At 42.6% G+C, this 17,278-nt stretch overlaps 1 protein-coding gene across 1 annotated transcript in view; it reads right to left on the bottom strand.

The window, feature by feature from the left end:
* Positions 1-432: 432 nt before the first annotated feature.
* cxxiih21orf91 (chromosome XXII C21orf91 homolog) overlaps positions 433-17,278 on the bottom strand; it is a 17,751-nt gene continuing 905 nt past the window's right edge. Inside the window, exons 2-5 of the mRNA XM_027273624.1 lie at positions 15,279-15,412; positions 4,671-5,174; positions 3,344-3,406; positions 433-2,308 (exon numbers count right to left, since the gene is read on the bottom strand). Of these exons, the coding sequence (XP_027129425.1) occupies positions 2,136-2,308; positions 3,344-3,406; positions 4,671-5,174; positions 15,279-15,405 (867 nt within the window). The 5' untranslated portion in view covers positions 15,406-15,412 and the 3' untranslated portion in view covers positions 433-2,135. The remainder of the gene's footprint in view (positions 2,309-3,343; positions 3,407-4,670; positions 5,175-15,278; positions 15,413-17,278) is intronic.

The raw sequence follows: 17,278 nt of genomic DNA, 5'->3' as shown, positions 1-17,278 counted from the left end.
GCGGATTTCTGTTGAGCAGAGGCGTGTTTCCACAGAATACAAAAAACACACAGCATTCAAAATAAAATAAACACACGCAAAAAAAACAACAACATACAATCAAAGATTGAATGACTGAAATTTTGCATTAAAGAACCAGTAATCTGAATACACTCGCACACTCAGGCACACTACACACAGTTATCCAAATAAAACCAAAGGTAAAAGTTTAAAACGGAGCTAAAACTTTTAACTCTAAAACCCTAAAAAGGGGTCAAATACATTTCATCTCTTACAAAGAGAGAGCAGAACACACACACGCCGACAACGCTGAGTTTCTCTAAACATCTATCTGATTATAACCTCGTCTTTCGCCCAGCTTATTATACCGTGTAGCTCTGTGACCTCCTCCGAGGAAAACTCAGACAAACCAATATTCTTTGAGATATTTTCTACTTTATAAGGCTTCTGATTTATTTCTCTCTTTCTTGCATAGGGTTCCTGAATAATAAACAAACAGCAAAAACTACAGGCTCCCAAACACTGACTGTTGATACCGTCTCCTACATCCGTCTTTGTCTCCTTTTGTTCAAAAATCAGGGACCTCCAGAGGCACAGTAGACTAAACTATCCTGTTTGTATTGCTGTGACATCAACGCAGCTCTCACACGTCAGTACAGAGATAGAGAGAGGGCAACAAAAGTTAACACTGCATGTGAAGGAAGAAGAAAACAGAAAACATACGGCATGTGTATTCAATCATTTCCACATCAGCACGTTTAGAGTAAAAACATCTGGTTCATTATAACACCCACTGAACCAAACAGATGAAATCTCTAAGCAACATACACTTCAGTATTGCATCTTTCCTCCGTTTATCGGTATCTAAGTCAAATGCTTGTAGTTCAAATGTAAAACAGAACAAATACAGACTTTGGTTTGGCAGCTGGATTATTCTTTTTTCAATATTTTCTTTCTCTCCTCTCCTGCTCAGTGCGTAGCCATACATACGACTTGTGCTTGACAGCTATACGACAGACGGCGAACGGCGCCGTCGTAAATATCAAGTAACTCATCACTCACCAGCAGTAATCGTTACAATAAACCCAAACGTTAACCTTTAAAACTAAATATACATCACTTTAAGTGGGTGTCTTAACTGATATTTATTAACTGATATTTCCCGTTGCTGTTTGCCAACCAGCTGTTGCAGAGTAGACACTCCCAAAATAGTAATCACCCCTCCTCCGGACAAAAAACCGGCACAGCTTGTAGAGCCTTATTAAACTTCACGCTCTTCATTTGTCTTTGCTGCAGTGATGCTTGAGGGGACTTCTGGGTGTTGTCTTACACTTGCCCTTTTCCAGATTAGCCTTGATTTGCATACATTACCTCTTTAAATTCCATATTATTTGTCATTTATTAGACCTCTATTAAAGCTTTTGTGTGCGTATTATGTGTAATTTTCCCAGCAGGCTGAATCCATCTCCATCTAGAAAATGGGAAATATCTCAGTGCACCACATTTTTCAGAACTCTAAACTCTTGTTGCAGCTGCAGGAACACACTTGAACCTTGTCAACGCTTTAACATTAGGACAGCAATCGAACACTGCTGCTCGTCTGCATCACCCATCACACCTGTCTGCAGACAATCATAAGACAACAAGTGTTACGCAGTGCAGAAAAAAGGTAGAAAATGTATCTACAGAAAATAAAAAAAACAATGAAAAATGTTTGACAGCAAACTAAAATGAAAAGAAATAAAACCAACAGCAACCATTTATGTAAAATAATCCAGACACGCTGTTTCTCAGTCTTTAAAATCTTTAAAAGATATTCTCTGTCCTCATTGTGCGTCAGGCCCGGGAAACTTTGAGCCCCGTTCCCGCCGGTTATTAACATGCGTCCTGGGTACATGAGTCTGGTGGAAGTCAGGTCGCATGCCAGACCAGCAATTTGTTTAAAAAACGGCAAACCACCATTAATCCTTGCATCATCACTGCAACCACGAGAACGGAAGCCATGTCAACTCAGCCCTGAATGTTGCTCTAACGCAGATCTAACCTCGATGTCGCCATCGCGTCGTAAAAAAGTCACTCAGTTTACATGAAGGCTTTTTGTTTTTCTTCAGTGTTCTTTCTCAGCGTGGACCTCCTCACTCCACAGGACCGCTGCTGCTGCTGGCCTTGACACCGGCCCTGCTAATGTGCAGCCATGGAAGCTTGGCACAGTTTTTAAAGAGCTGCTCGATGGCGATGTGACGCACGTGCAGCTCCGACGCCAGCGAGTCTTTTTCCTGCACGGCCACGGTAAGCTCCTCGAAGACCTCTGTGGAAGGAGAGAGAGAGAGAATCAGTGGTTTTATCACCCACAAGGTCAACCTATGCACAAATCAATAAGAGATTACTGAAGGAGTACAGAGCAGATAAAAATGCATCTGCTTAAGATACTCCCACAACAAGAAAATCAAATTAACAACTTCAGTCATTTATAGAATTATAGACACGGAAACAGTTCCAGCATAACAGGACTGTGTCGATCATTAAATTCTCGGGCTTTTGTGGAACTCCTAAATAATTTAGGATGAGCAATAACAGACCCATCTGTTCTGAGAAAAGACAAAACACACGGAGGCGACCGCCTCTGAAGGGTGAATAAGAATGTGTGGGCCAGGCTCCCACCAGACTTTCACTTTATCAGAGGACATCTCGCATTAGCTCGTGTCATTTCCCTCTCGACACCGGCCAGGCCGACAGTTTGGCTCGTTTGATCGCTCGCTGAAGACGAAAACATCAATATTAAATGTTTAACGATGACTGCGGTGGTAATTAAAAAGGAGTTAGACAAAAATGCTTTCTGCTGTGTTTTGTAATGGCCCTGCCGTGCAGCTTAGCTGTTATCGTGAGTAGAAAACAAAAGATTTAACTTTGAGTTTCATGTTCTGAAGCTCACACTTTTTTTACTGATGCTGCTTATTTCCTAGAAAATCTATGAGAGATGAGCATTACAGACTGATGACAGAAAATTATGATTCAAACTGTTGAATGTAATATTCATGGTTCTTACAGCTTAGAGTAAAACACAAGCACGTTCAAACCAAGAATTTGAATTGATACTATAAATACAATTGTGAGAAATAAAGTTCAACAGAAACAAATTTGATCATTTCGTTTCAGATATTAAAAGATGTTTGTTTTCTATGAGTCACTGTTTGGATGAAGCATTTTTCAAGGACTATTTATGAATTCAAGTGTTTTTCTCTGAAAACATTTTCCAAACTTTCACCGCTTTGAACGAGCCCCTCGTTCAGTCTGCTGTGTTGTACAACTTGACCCCAAATGGCAGTAAAAAAAAAACACTCACTTTGAATCTGCATCAGCAGCTGGCCGTTCAGCTGATGGAGTTCGTCCACACTCATTTTAGTCACTACAAGAAAAAAACAGTTATTAGTCACACTGAATGTTCACAATATTCCTGAGTGTTTGCTCTTCGGCAGACACATATGAAACAGTTTTAAGGTTGTTTTTGTTGTTTTGTCAGCAGACACACAGCAACTCCTTCAGATGTGACTGTACTTTAATATAAAAACATTTAAGCCGATCTCTCGGCACAGCTGCTGTCATTAACCGGCATTTTGGTTCATTTTCTTTGACAATGTCGTAACTATAAAATAATGATTTAATCAGCAGCTCAGCAGCTTCATAACGACCGCAGGTGAACATATGGTTTATGAGCTGGGATCAAATTTCATACTTGAAGAATTTTGTTAATGAAAACGACTGTATCGTGAATTCGGCTGCATTAAAACTCATCGCAGGTGATCTCACAGAGGAATCGTCTCCATGCCTCCCTCGCTTTTCTCCTCTCTCTGCCTCTAACTACAAACAGAAACATAGTTTTATTCTGTATGTGTGTGCATGAAGTCGGAAACAAATAAAATGCATCATTAAAGATTAAGTTTTAAGTCAGCAGCCAATAAAAGCAGCCGTTCATGAGTGAATGTTCCAGAGACACAAAAATAGACCATAGATATTACTGACAAACTAATTAGCTAATTAAACATATGAGGATAGCAAACATATTGTAACTCGCTCATGTCTTTTTTGGACTATTCTGAGCAGCATCAGAATGATTGAGTTATTTCATTCATGTGCTGCTGAACTAAATGCCGCCACCACAACTGATAATATCACAAACTAATGGAAAAACTGAAGAGCTCACATCCTTCCTCTCATTTGCAGGTTGAAGATCCGAACAGTGAGTGTAGTCTGATGTCGTGTGAATGTAGAGATATTCACACGGTCCTCTGTCATTTAAAAGCACAGAATCTGTAGTCGCGAGCAGCTTTAATAGTGACCCGAGAAAACCAAGGACACGCTGCATCTCGAGGCTACAGGAAAATTAACTTTTCTCCGGAGAGATCCTCACAAAGACGAGGATGAAGGACAGACCGAGTGAGAATGTAAGAATGTGTCTTGTGTTCCGGTGTCACCGTTTTGTCTGTTTGCTTTTAACGAACACGTGCTCGGAGGTTTTTCACACCAAACTGAACAGGGCAAGAGTGCAGCAATTCATTTCTGTTGACGTACTTTCATCAAAAGAAAATCAGCCTTCCACTGAAGCTTCTCTTACACACTGACTAAACTTAAGTTCGTAAAGTTTCCGGTAAAAGAGGTGAACTTGTGCTCACATTCATCTCTGCTGTGTCCCTGGTGTCTGCGCTGAGGCTGTCCTCCTGACGACTGGCTCCGGCTGTGTAGACCTTTCCTGCCGTCACTCGACCAAACTTCAGACTGTGACTCCTGCAAAAGCCCCAGCTCCTCCGCTGTGTGGCACTCCAACATCCCCATGGTGTAATCGGGCAGCCGTGTCGCTTTGCCCGTGTCCCAGCAGGGCGCGTACCGAGGCACCTGGGCGTCAGACTGGGGAAGCAGCTTGCAGTCGCTCTGCTGGCTGTAACAATGAAGTCTGGTCCCCCGTCTGCCGGGGCCGTTGGAGGAGACATTGTCTTTGTTCTGGGCGTACTGGATGATGCGGTTCAGCTTCTGGCTGAGGGCCAGCTTCATGCCCTCGTAGGCACTTCGGGAGCTCTTGGAGCGCGACAGCTTCTGGTTGGCGATGAGGTGGCATTTCTCAAAGCAGTCTCTGTGGCCGCGCAGGGACTTTGAGTGCAACAAGGTAGCAGCGGAGACACCTGCAACCAGAGACACAAAACAATGAGTCAACAGTTATGATGGCAGAATTGGAGCGAGACATACTGACCTGTTGAACTCGCCACAGCAAATAAAAGTAAACTAGTATGAAGCTAAAACTGGCAGATTGACCTGTCATGATCTCAGTGTGAAAGCTGCTTAGCGTGCAGTGGATTAGCCATCAGAGCGTTGAGATGAACCCAGACTCAATTCAAACACATGCATCATATCTGAAACATTGTGGTCGTGTCCATTCATTCATCTGCTTTTTTATGATATTCTGGTATCTGTCAGACAGCAACAAAAACTTGAATACAATCTTGCAGTCTCCACTTTGTCTCATTGTTTATACCGGATGAAAAACATCTTGAGTACACGGGCTGACAATCTGTAATTAAGACGACATTTCTGGGAAGTGCCTCTATTAGGAAGAACAGTTTGGTCCGTTCCTGTGGAGGGAAATGACAATAACTCAGACCAGAGTCTTTCTGTTAAACAAAGAGAAACTGAGGGTGAGAAGTGTGTGCAGCATGTGAGGCTGAAGTGAGAGTGTGCTGCACAGACGTTTGTGTGATGGCCTTCTTTTTCTCAGGGCCTACATTTCTCAGCAGACCGGGGCGAACGTGTTGGAGCCTGAGGTGAGGAGATTAGTCACTGCTGTCCACAGATTTAAAAAGAACTCTCTTGGGTAGGTTTTACCTGCCGTGCCTCTCTCAGCGCTTTAACCGGCAGACGGATGAGCACAGGAAACCACAGGTCAATACATGCACATGGCCACAGCACAATAGGTACACACACACACACACACACACACACACACACACACACACACAGACTGACTGAGCCTGCATGTCTGGTGGTGTGTGTTCTGCAGGGCTTTTAGAAAGCACCAGATTCCACACAGTAACTGACATCCTGTAGCTGACAGCTCCCAGAGAATAGAAATACTTTGATGCTAAATTAGTTTCTAGTTGCGGTCTCAAAGACTCCCTGTGCCAAAGTTTTTAGGCCAGAGTGTACATAAAGTCCAAACAGAGAGAGGCCTCATAAATGTGCGTGCCAAGGGAACAACTTTGTTTTCATTTCACGTCACAGGAAAAGGAAACTTGTCCAACTGTTGGTAAGAACAAAACATAAGTGAAGCAGGCCGTGGCTGTGATGTGTGATAGATGTATGAAGATCAGATGTGATGTCTGCTCTCTTTCAAGTGTATGACCAGCTTTTAAAACATCAGGGGTAGTAAAAAACTGACCTCCTAAGTCCTTTCCTTCGTCATCGAGGATGTGGAGGATGGCCGCAGCGTTCTGTGTTCTTATGTCTCAGTCCATAGAAAGGTTTGAGACCATTACACAACTGTGTGGGCTGAGGTCTATTCTTAGCTTCTGTGTATGTGTGTTTTGACCCCTGTAAAGACTTTACAATGGATTAGTCCTGTGGGGAGCTGCAGTATATATAAAGGTATGTGAGTGCTGTGAGAATATCGCCTGCTGAATGGCCGATGAATGTCCAGGCGCGTTCAGCCTATCAAAGGGCCGTGTTATAATCCGATCAGTGTTTAGACACAAAAACACACTGACTACCACTTGCCTAGCAGAAAAATCATTGGCCCACAACCAGGCCAGTGCACCACCAGCCAAAGACCTCACTCCAGGCTAAGCAGCTTAGCACTACTGTCTTTCATGGCTGCACACATAAGCGCAAACACACACACACACAGACTATTCACTGGAGGTGAATCAACATTGTTCAGCTGTGACAGTCAGAGACGTTGACCAATGGGGCTGTCATTCAGTTCAACAACAGCAACGAGACAAAGCACAGACACATGATTAGATCTCAGGGGCGAGTGTTAAATATAAACACCTCGTGTTGTTCATCGTTTTCAGCTGCTTGGTTTGAGTGAGGAGGGTTCGTTAAACATTTGATCAAATACAGGGAAACACATGAGACAGGCAAGGGGGGAGTTAAGCTTATTAGAGCACACAGGCGCCGTTTGACCGGCCTCAGGTCCGCCGATGATGTACATCTTTGCCGATATTTAGATTGGACGGATGCATGTTTTCGGCTTCAAAACAGCGCCTCCGGAAACCTACGTCACTCAGGCTGTGTCCATTCTTTATACGGTCACTGGTGCTGCTACCTGTATCACGAAGACTGTGTTTGTTAGGGAACCAATCAGGAAGCCAAATATATCTACATATGAGCTTTTAAAACTTAGAGCTGCTCGGACGATCGAAGAATGGGTGAAACTTGGCAGAAATTGCATCATATGAACACGCTGGCTAGAATTAACAATGAAGGGGAAGATTTAAATTTTGCAGTTGCTAATATAATCTATGATAGATCACTAGAATGAGGAGATCCTGAGCCCAGAAAATAAAGTAGCAAAGTCACAAAGACAATCGAAGCGTTTGAGTACCACAGAATTCAGAGTGACGCAGGACCAAAACTCTGAGGAACAAAGATGCCAGTTGGATGTTGCATGACTCTCGTTGTGAAATAACCACTCGGCCTTGTGGCTGCCGTCAGAGATGTTTCAATACAGCTGTGTTTGTCGCCTTCGTGCATGTCTGCAGAGCATAACACGGACACTGCTCTGTCTTACATTCAAGTGCAATGAATAAAGGAACACGTTTTTATCTCGCTTGGAGCAACAGCATGTGTGTGTGTGCTAAAAATGAAAAAAGGGACATTCAATCCTTGACACACTTCAGAGGATGTGAACGTTTGAGAGCTGGTGCTGGGACAAGTGGGACAGAGGTCGAGTGTGAAAATAAGTAAGGTGTCAAACAGAGCTGCATGGCACGCCTTCGAAGAATGTGTGGTCAGCAGCTTGGATACAAACATAGAGCTGAAATGAATGGTGAACTCGGTGACATCTGAACTCAACAACCCTAACAGCCATTACGCCGCTGTATGAAACCACAGCAAACGTAAACACAACAATAGCTACGGCATCCGCTCCACCCTCAGGAAAACCTGTGAAAGCCTGTGAATACTCGACGCTGCACGCACACAAACTTATTTCTGCCCACGTGGTGGTTTCTGAACAGTAAGTGCATCAAACTTCATCAAATATCCTGAACTGCTTCGAGTGCTGCGTTTAACACTTGTTGCCACAGTTACCAAAACAGGAATAGACATCCAATTTGCATTCCTCAGACATGCACAATTTGATGAAGTGAAGATGTGAAGAGACGAAAGTGAAATCATTCTGGTGGAGGAAGACACAGTCACCAGGGACTGTAAACTCATGAGAACGCGTATTATATTTGAATTATTTCTCAAACTAACGTCAGTACCATTAAGGATCCCAGTTATGGTCATAAAACATCAAAACATGTTTAAAATGATCTACCAACAACAAGTGGTTATGGTCTATGCTCCCGTTTCTCAGTGATTTCAAAGGACAACAAGTGTCAATTATTATATAATATAAGGCAATGTATGTAATTTGACATCTGATTGATCTCACACTGCAATTATCAGGCAACTGCTGTCATAATTAATACTTCATATTACAATGTCAGTCTTCTTTTATGAGATGCAAGTAAAATATCCCACTCACGTCAAAAAAAATATTTCTACAATGTTTCACTACAGACTGACTCTGCGCTTGTTGATTAGAGCTCTTAACCTTGAAAGAACTGTAATAAAAGCCATAGCAGCTTCTGCTGTGTACAACTGTGTACAGTATAGTCAGTGACACACTTATTCTTCTTTTCCTCGTGGAGCAGGCTGTGTATTTATCTTGACAGTGACAGTAGAGAGAGACGGGAAAGGAAAAGGAGAGAGAGGGGATGACGTGGAGAAGTAGGGATGGGAATCGAGAACTGGTTCTTGTTGAGAACCGGTTCCGTGTGTTTCAATTGCATGTAATCGTTTGGCAGGTTATCTAACGATTCTCTTATCGATTCCAGAAAGCACGGATAACGTCACCTGAAGTTACGCACGCTCGATTCCAGTAAACACGACTTAACGTAACTTACACAAGTTTCGCAAGTGCAGTGCAATCAGTAGTAAACAACGTCACCTACTCGGTTCAAACGCTCCAAAGTTTGGCTGCATTTTACCAAAATAGACGGCAACAGGGCGACTTGCAATCATTGCAAAGTGGAGATAACAGCGTCGGGAGGGAACACAACGAACATTTGCGCACGCAACATGCAATATTTTTAAATGAATGTCGTGTTTTTGACACACTTCGGACTGGAGATGAATCTCAACCTAGCAGCAGCGGCAGCAACCTGGCTATGACCACCTCTGCCGTTACTACGGAAGGGAAGGAAGGTAAATAACACACCATGTTAGCACGATCTTCTTCTTTGTAAAACATGCTATAACAGTTCACATTAAACGAATGCCTTCTGCATTACATTTAGAAGATGACCATGACGAGAGAGAGAGTCTGGCTGGCTTAGAGGCTGGCAGCTGTACTAGTACTCGCTCCAGTTCACTACCTCCTCTAGATGATGCTGATCAAACAGTTTGTTCTCCTTTTTTCCCAAATGAGAATCGATAAGAGAATTGATAATGGAATCGGAATCGTAAAAATCTTATCGAGGGCCTGGTACGCTTAACATACACCAGGTGAGCTACCGGGTTACTGGAGCCATATTCACAAGTTATAAAAACCTGTCATGATTACAAACGAGAACAACACTTTAGGTTTGAAGTATGTCGAGGCTCTCTTACAAATACCCACCAACAAATCTCATAATTTGCTGCAAACTGCATCTGACCACAGCTAGAAATGATACAACCAACAAGTCTGCTCGCACAGTCATACATTCAACCAGAAACAACTCCTTTATTCATGTAGTGTCATCAGCAATTAAGGAATAAACTCAGAGAAGGGATTGTAAATTATTTTAAGTTGTGTTAGTACTATTAGCCATTTAATGCCTCCTATCCCTATCCTCCTCCTCCGTCCTACCCCAGTGTGTCCCTACAGGGTAGATACGATGAAACGTTCGGTAAATTGATAGTGTAACGGAGACACGTGGCTACCTTTGCTGTGGCTGCTGTTACCATCCTCAATGAACATGACAGCGAGGTGGTAGAAGATAAATGTCTTTTATAAAAGCAGTTGTAGTTCTATTTTCATGGTGTTGGCTCAAGTACTACTCAGGGAACTGTCTGTGATCTTAATCCAACGCAAAAGAAGAACTAAAAAGATGAGACGGATGACATGCACAGCAACAAACGCGGTCTGGATATTTTCCTAAATGCTGTGGTCGTGCACCGTTTGATCGAAATGCTTTTTGAGTGCCTCTTCGTCAGTAAAGAGTAAAACAAAGACTTTGATTATCTAGTGTGGAAGCGCAGCATGAAACACAGACGTGGACGGTAATGTCTAAATCACTTGACCTCCTCTGGTAATAGCAGTCACGTGCAAACAGGGCTTAAATTAGTTTAGAGCCTCACAAACCAACCAATTATATGAGAGGTGTAACAATAAAGAATAAACCCCATGAGGCGGTTTATTTATGTTTGAGCGGCTAATGAAGATGATAAGCTTTGAAAAAGGAGCTATACGTTCACACAAAGCAACTCATTATACATAAAGAGTTATGGCAGTGTATTACTGGGATCGGAGAGGTGGACCATACAGTAGCTTCAGCAAATCTCTGGACTCCCAACTGTGTTCAAACATATCGCTACCACAGGCAGCAACATAATTAGGCCTCTCTACACCCCAGGGTGAAGAGTTCACCCACAATGAATGAGCTGTTTATAGGAGAGCGCTACAATAGTCCCTGTAGAGCAGCAGCCAGAATCAGCACCAACTGCATCATTCCAGCCTGTGACTGTAGGGATTTTCTGTTTTTTCACTCCAAACCCAGCTGCTAATACTGCCGGGCCTCAGCAAAAAATAAAAAAATCTGCATTACGTAAGCAGATAAAGGAATGGAGATGGGCTTCAGCTGAACCTGGCAGCTCAGCGGACGTCTTGTCCGACAAGGAGCCGAAGAACCGGAGCAGAAGACCAATAAAGGAAGCGGTCTGTGTGAAAGGCCGGAAGTTACAATGCTCGACTGACGGACTGGTGTCAGATCTCTGAGGTGTTTACATAGCACAGCTTGTCACATGCAAGTAAGACCAGTTCATTAAGAAAAGCTTTGTTTGAACACTGAGAGTGGGAGAGAGCTGAAATCTTCTAACCTTCAAATTTCGTTGGTGTTACAATCGATGAGACTATAAACAGATAATCAAATTTAACTGTGTGGAGGGCTGAATTATTTTTGTCTCTACGTGTCAGCCCTGTAACTGACTCACGGCCTGTCCAGAGGCCCTCTGGCCCAGTGTCAGCCAGCTGGGATGGACTCCAGCTCCCCATGATCCTCGCAAGGGTGCCGTTTACGCCTGGCATTAATGCGTCTTGGGTGTGAAAGCACCGACAGTATAAAGAATGGACGGCGTACGTGTGACGAGGTGAGGTTTCTGAAGAGCCGTTCTGAAGCTTCAAATCTGCAGCTCTGTCCGCTTCCATGCTGGTAATCCTGCCTCTTCAGTCTCCCGGCTAATCTAAAAATCTGTAAAAATGTGGATCAACGATTTCCAAAGAACCAAAGAGTCAGTAAAACTGAAACTGGATGACTCATAATCACAACCGCAAACCAGAAACGATGTCCGTGTTTATTTGTATGTGGAACGAGGAAGTGTGAGCTGATCACAAGTGGTCACTCGAGACACGCTCGGATGTCAGGTGCGAGCTGATGTACTGACGGCCTGTCCACTTGTGATCGGATCCCACAAGATGCACGTTAATGCCAGAATCTCTTGCCATGATTATGAGAATTGCTCCGGTATGCACCAATTAGTTTAGCTTGAAACAGCTTCACTTTATCAGATAAACATCAACTGGAGACTGGCTGAACTGGCTCTCGGTGTTTTCGTTTGCCAACAGCAGAACCTCTCTTGCTCTCTGCTGTACTGTGTTGACACTCAGGGCTGTGTAAGCATGAGTAGCGCACAGCTCAGATGGTGCAGTACGATAAAAAGAAAGTTAAAAAAAATCCCCTAAAAAGGCAGAGCGATATATAAATACACACATTTCTCGTTGGTGCTTTCTGGTGGCACACAGGCCAGAGCAGTTTCCTCAGGAAACAACCACTTGGAGCTACAACAAAAGGCTGCACTTCCTGAACATTCACCCTGCTTCGTACTGTGCTCAACACTTCTGCCACAGATAGCCTTCACGTGTACGTGTGTGCTGAAGCCTTCTCTGCCTTCGATCAACATCAGCTCATTCCTCCAAGCTCGTAAAACCTATTGAAACCTAACGATGACAAATAGTTTTTATTAGTACCGTCACACTTTAACTGTGATACTGTGCGTGTCAGCAGCTGACACAAGTCTGAACACCTCGTTTCATGCAAGCCTTCAAGCAAAGCTTGAGGAGTTTACGGGTGGAAATGATCTGAGTTGCACTACGGGAGATGTATGTCCCCAGTATGGGAGTTTATCCCATACTGGGGATTTTTTTTAAAAACCTGCATAGTTAGTCTACTGCTGCTCTAAATCACTGGAGTGCCTATTTATTGCAAAAGGTCAGGATGAGTGTTATTTTAATACAGAAAACCACAGCCCAGCAAATATGTCGGTGGGTGGGATTTCTTTATAAAGAATGAAACCAAATATGAGTTATCTTCAAGAAATCAAGTGCATAACTCATCCTGCGTGAACCCACAGATATTTTCTTTGGCTCATTATAGCATCACTTAGTGTAAAAGTGGTATTATATATTTATAAAAACTCGATTTTATTTCTGGTTTGCATTCATGTCTGGAGCAAATGTTTCTCACCAATTAGTCAACAAGTCTGAGTGACAGAAGTATTTTCAACTTGCTACAATTCTGCCCTTTGGTATACCAACTGATGGTATAAATAGAGCACTGTAGATGTTCTGTGGAGAGATGACATTTTCCTACACACTTTGAATAAATTAACTTTATAATTTGATTCATGCAGAGAGCTTTTCTGCATGATATCAACACACTCTCCTGTTTTTTTTAAAAACCAAACCATTCTGCATCTATTCCAACTTATAAATATTCAAAGCCTGCATTGAGTAAACAGACAATGAATATTCAGCAGCAGCAAATCACCTTTGAGATGGCATGATATGGTTTAAAACAGGACGGCACTGGGAGGGTGTGTTTGCTGTGTGAAATGGGAGATGAAGACCCATCTCACCCCCTTTTATATTTTTTTGGACGCTCTGTCCACATATGCGCTGATTGGACTTTTGTTCTGGATGGCACGCGATGAATGAGCGCTGTGGCTACATGAGCGGTCAGCAGGCACACTCGGCTTGGCCTTTGTTTCCAATCAGCCGTGGCCAAAGTGACCGCATGCAGCTTGGCGAGCTTCCCTCCCACCAATGAAACGCTTCGCCGCATCAGGAAAACGTGCTTGTCTGCAAACCTCCCTCTCTCATTTCTCTTTTACCCCCAAGACCCACCAGTTACATAACAGCCGCTACATTACCACACAGAGACTACATCAAAACCCTCCAGAAGCACACAATGGCACTGATGTAGCCGGAGAATCAGCACGAAGGCTGCCACAGTTTTGTCAAAAGCTTTGAGGACACAAACACTGGCACCCTGGCTCAAACATTAAATGGAGCAAGCAAGGACGCCCCAACTGAGCCAGGCAAGCAAGCTGTACCTTTGTGGACAGACAAACAGCATTCGTCAAAAGTTATGCTCGTCATGACCCATATGTCCAAATAGGCTGCTGGTGAGCCACAAAGGAAGAAACAATAAAGGACGCTGAGAACTGGATTCAGCCTTAAAGAAGCAACAGCATGTATATCATCCAGCTGCTGCAGGAGCAGTGTGTAAATAAGTGGTATTACATGTCAGATATGATACAGATCGATCATTTACTAAGACTGTTCGATTTAATAAGTAGAATGTCTCATGATATCAAATCATTTATGCACTTTCCATCAAGCCTAGGCTGCATCTTTCTACTATATTTAGATTATCCGTCTGCATAATGTGGATTAATAAGTTCGTAAGTGTATTGTTGCCACACCGGAAACATAAAAATGTATCAGTGTAACGTTATAACATGAAAGATTTCACGTTGATTAAGTTGTGTATCATACTGGGGTTGAGACACGGCGAGATTCAGTTGTCACAGAGCACAGTCGACGATATTGATATCGTATTGATACATTAAGAAGGATTTTAAAACACATAGGGCTGTACAGAGGGAAGAATCTGTCGTTCCTCATCGATCAGCTGGAGGGACACCAAAGGCCAAAGGGTCCACTGCTGACCTTTGACTTCGACTTTTTCAATACGCTTCTGTAAATAAGCATGCAAGCTCTTACTAACACATGTAATGTAAGCAGTATTCTAACAAAGCCTGTCCGGGACTGTGGTTGAAGACTCTTTCACAGCAAACAAAGAACAGAGTGATTAATCAATAACCCCCACGCGGAGTTTTCTTGTACCACAAAATAAACCTATAAATCTTTCATGCATATGCATTTTCTCCCGCTGTCAACAGAATGATAGACCACTCAGGGAGCTCTTAGTCAGCTATATGATGCTGTTTTACAAGTCATACACAATCATACTGTGCAGACATCAACACACACACAAACACACACACACCTCTCCATTGCAGAAAAGAGCCTTTGTGGATCTATGAGACGAGTGCCGAATGAGAGGCATATCTAATCCCTTATGATTTACCATTCTTCTTCAAATAGGCCGCTCATTAATTAAGAGATGAAAAACCTTCAAACACAGGCTCTTGAGTGAGAGTGGCACATCAAACGGTTGAATCGCAGGGGCCCGCTTTGGAGAGGGCTCAGGTCCCGCAGGCGCATTACCCCCGTACGTATCCTGAAAGGTTCTGAGGGCGGATTACAGCCACTCGGAGTGAGTGCATATTCACTATGATGGGAAGTGATGATCAAACAGTTAATCCGGATGATTCTGCAGAAGCGATCCAAATACTGGAAACTCTTGGCAGGTGATACCGGTGCTGATCTGTCCACAGACCGCCTGCCTCTTTATGAAGTTAGCCAGTGAAGCTCAGACAGACAGGCTGCCTTGAAACAGTAGCTAATAGCGTCTTACCTTCGATGCTGAGTTCAAAGCACACGTGGCAGAAAGATAAGGTCCCTGTTTCCGTCTCGAGCTTGCACACGCTGCAGATATTGTCGTCGTTCAGATCGATGTTAACAAACTGCTCCTCTTCATCCATGTTGCTTCTGGGAGGAGGGAAAACAAGCAGAGAGAGAGAGAGCACATGGTTAAATGCCAGGAACCTCGCTAATTAGGTCAAATAAACCTATTAAAAATGCATTTTTTGGTGTCAGTGGGGGAATATTTGATTGGTTCCTGCTATTTTGGGTACAGAATACAAGACGCAGTGTCCTTTTAGACTTGTTGTTAGTCAGTTGACGATAAAATACCCCACGAGCTGATAAAATGGTACGGCTAATTGCTGACACAGCAGATTGAACAGAAAACAGTGTCTCTCTCTCTTTCTCTCTCTCTTAATCGCCGTGCCAAGATGCTATCGAGTCCCACGACATTAAACACAATCTGATGTCATCCCCACATGGAAAACAACAATCCAAACGTCAGCAGTCGTATCTTAAAACAGCATCTCCGTGGGAAAGGAGGCATACGTTTCAAGACGGGACATGCGTTAACAATTCGTACGGGAAGGAGACTTTAACTTCAAAAAAATACTCATTACTGCTGTGTGCATCTCTGCTGTGGGTATGTAAATGATTCTCGAATGTGGAAGTCATTCCAAGTACAAATATTTAGACGGACGTGTGTTCAGAACGAGCTGTTGGACTCACATTTGTTCAGCTGTATAGCAGACACTAAAGGAAAGATAAACATATTTAGTAATACAGGTGGTGGCGTTATCTCATAACGAGAAAGACATTTCATGGCATCTGTATCATCTATTTGGCCAAACACTAGTTGGAATATGCAAAACAGTAGAGTTTATTGTATCTGCAACGGGTGTAATTGTATTTGTGTGTAATGCTGCTGCTGCACTGTAATTTCCCAGCTTGGGATCAATAAAGTATCTATCTATCTATCTATCTATCTATCTATCTATCTATCTATCTATCTCAAGTAAGTCAAATTCAAGTGTTCCTACTTTATCAATGACACTATAACAAAAGGTTTTCAGGTTGCCGCCATCCAAAGATAGATAGATAGATACTTTATTGATCCCAAGCTGGGAAATTACAGTGCAGCAGCAGCATTACACACAAATACAATTACACCCGTTGCAGATACAATAAACTCTACTGTTTTGCATATTCCAACTAGTGTTTGGCCAAATAGATGATACAGATGCCATGAAATGTCTTTCTCGTTATGAGATAACGCCACCACCTGTATTACTAAATATGTTTATCTTTCCTTTAGTGTCTGCTATACAGCTGAACAAATGTGAGTCCAACAGCTTGTTCTGAACACACGTCGGTCTAAATATTTGTACTTGGAATGACTTCCACTTCAAAGAACACTCGAGAATCATTTACATACCCACAGCAGAGATGGCGTTACTCATACGAGAAAAGCCATTTCATGGCATCTGTATCATCTATTGGCAAACACTAGTTGGAATATGCAAAACAGTAGTTTATTGTATCCGCGACGGTTTGTGTAATTGTATTTGTGTGTAATGCTGCTGCTGCACTGTAATTTCCCAGCTTGGGATCAATAAAGTATCTACTATCTATCATCTATCTATCTATCTATCATCTATCTATCTATCTATCTATTCAGTAAGTCAAATTCAAGTGTTCTACTTTATCAATGACACATAAAAAAGGTTTTTAGGTTGCCGCCATCCAAAGATAGATAGATAGATAGATAGATAGATAGATAGATAGATAGATAGATAAGATAGATAGATAGATACTATTGATCCCGAGTAAATTTAGGCATCCAGTAAATACAGTAAAAACTACACCTAAAAGATTAACCTGTGCAAGAACAAATCGCACAAATAGAAATGTTTTCTTTATATACATAAGAATAGAAAAACAGAACTAAAAAATAAAGATTAAAACTTATATACAATTAAATTAGGCTGTAGA

This window comes from Larimichthys crocea, chromosome XXII (assembly GCF_000972845.2).
Source record: "Larimichthys crocea isolate SSNF chromosome XXII, L_crocea_2.0, whole genome shotgun sequence".
NCBI lineage: Eukaryota > Metazoa > Chordata > Actinopteri > Sciaenidae > Larimichthys > Larimichthys crocea.
This window is presented reverse-complemented; position numbering and strand designations above follow the sequence as displayed.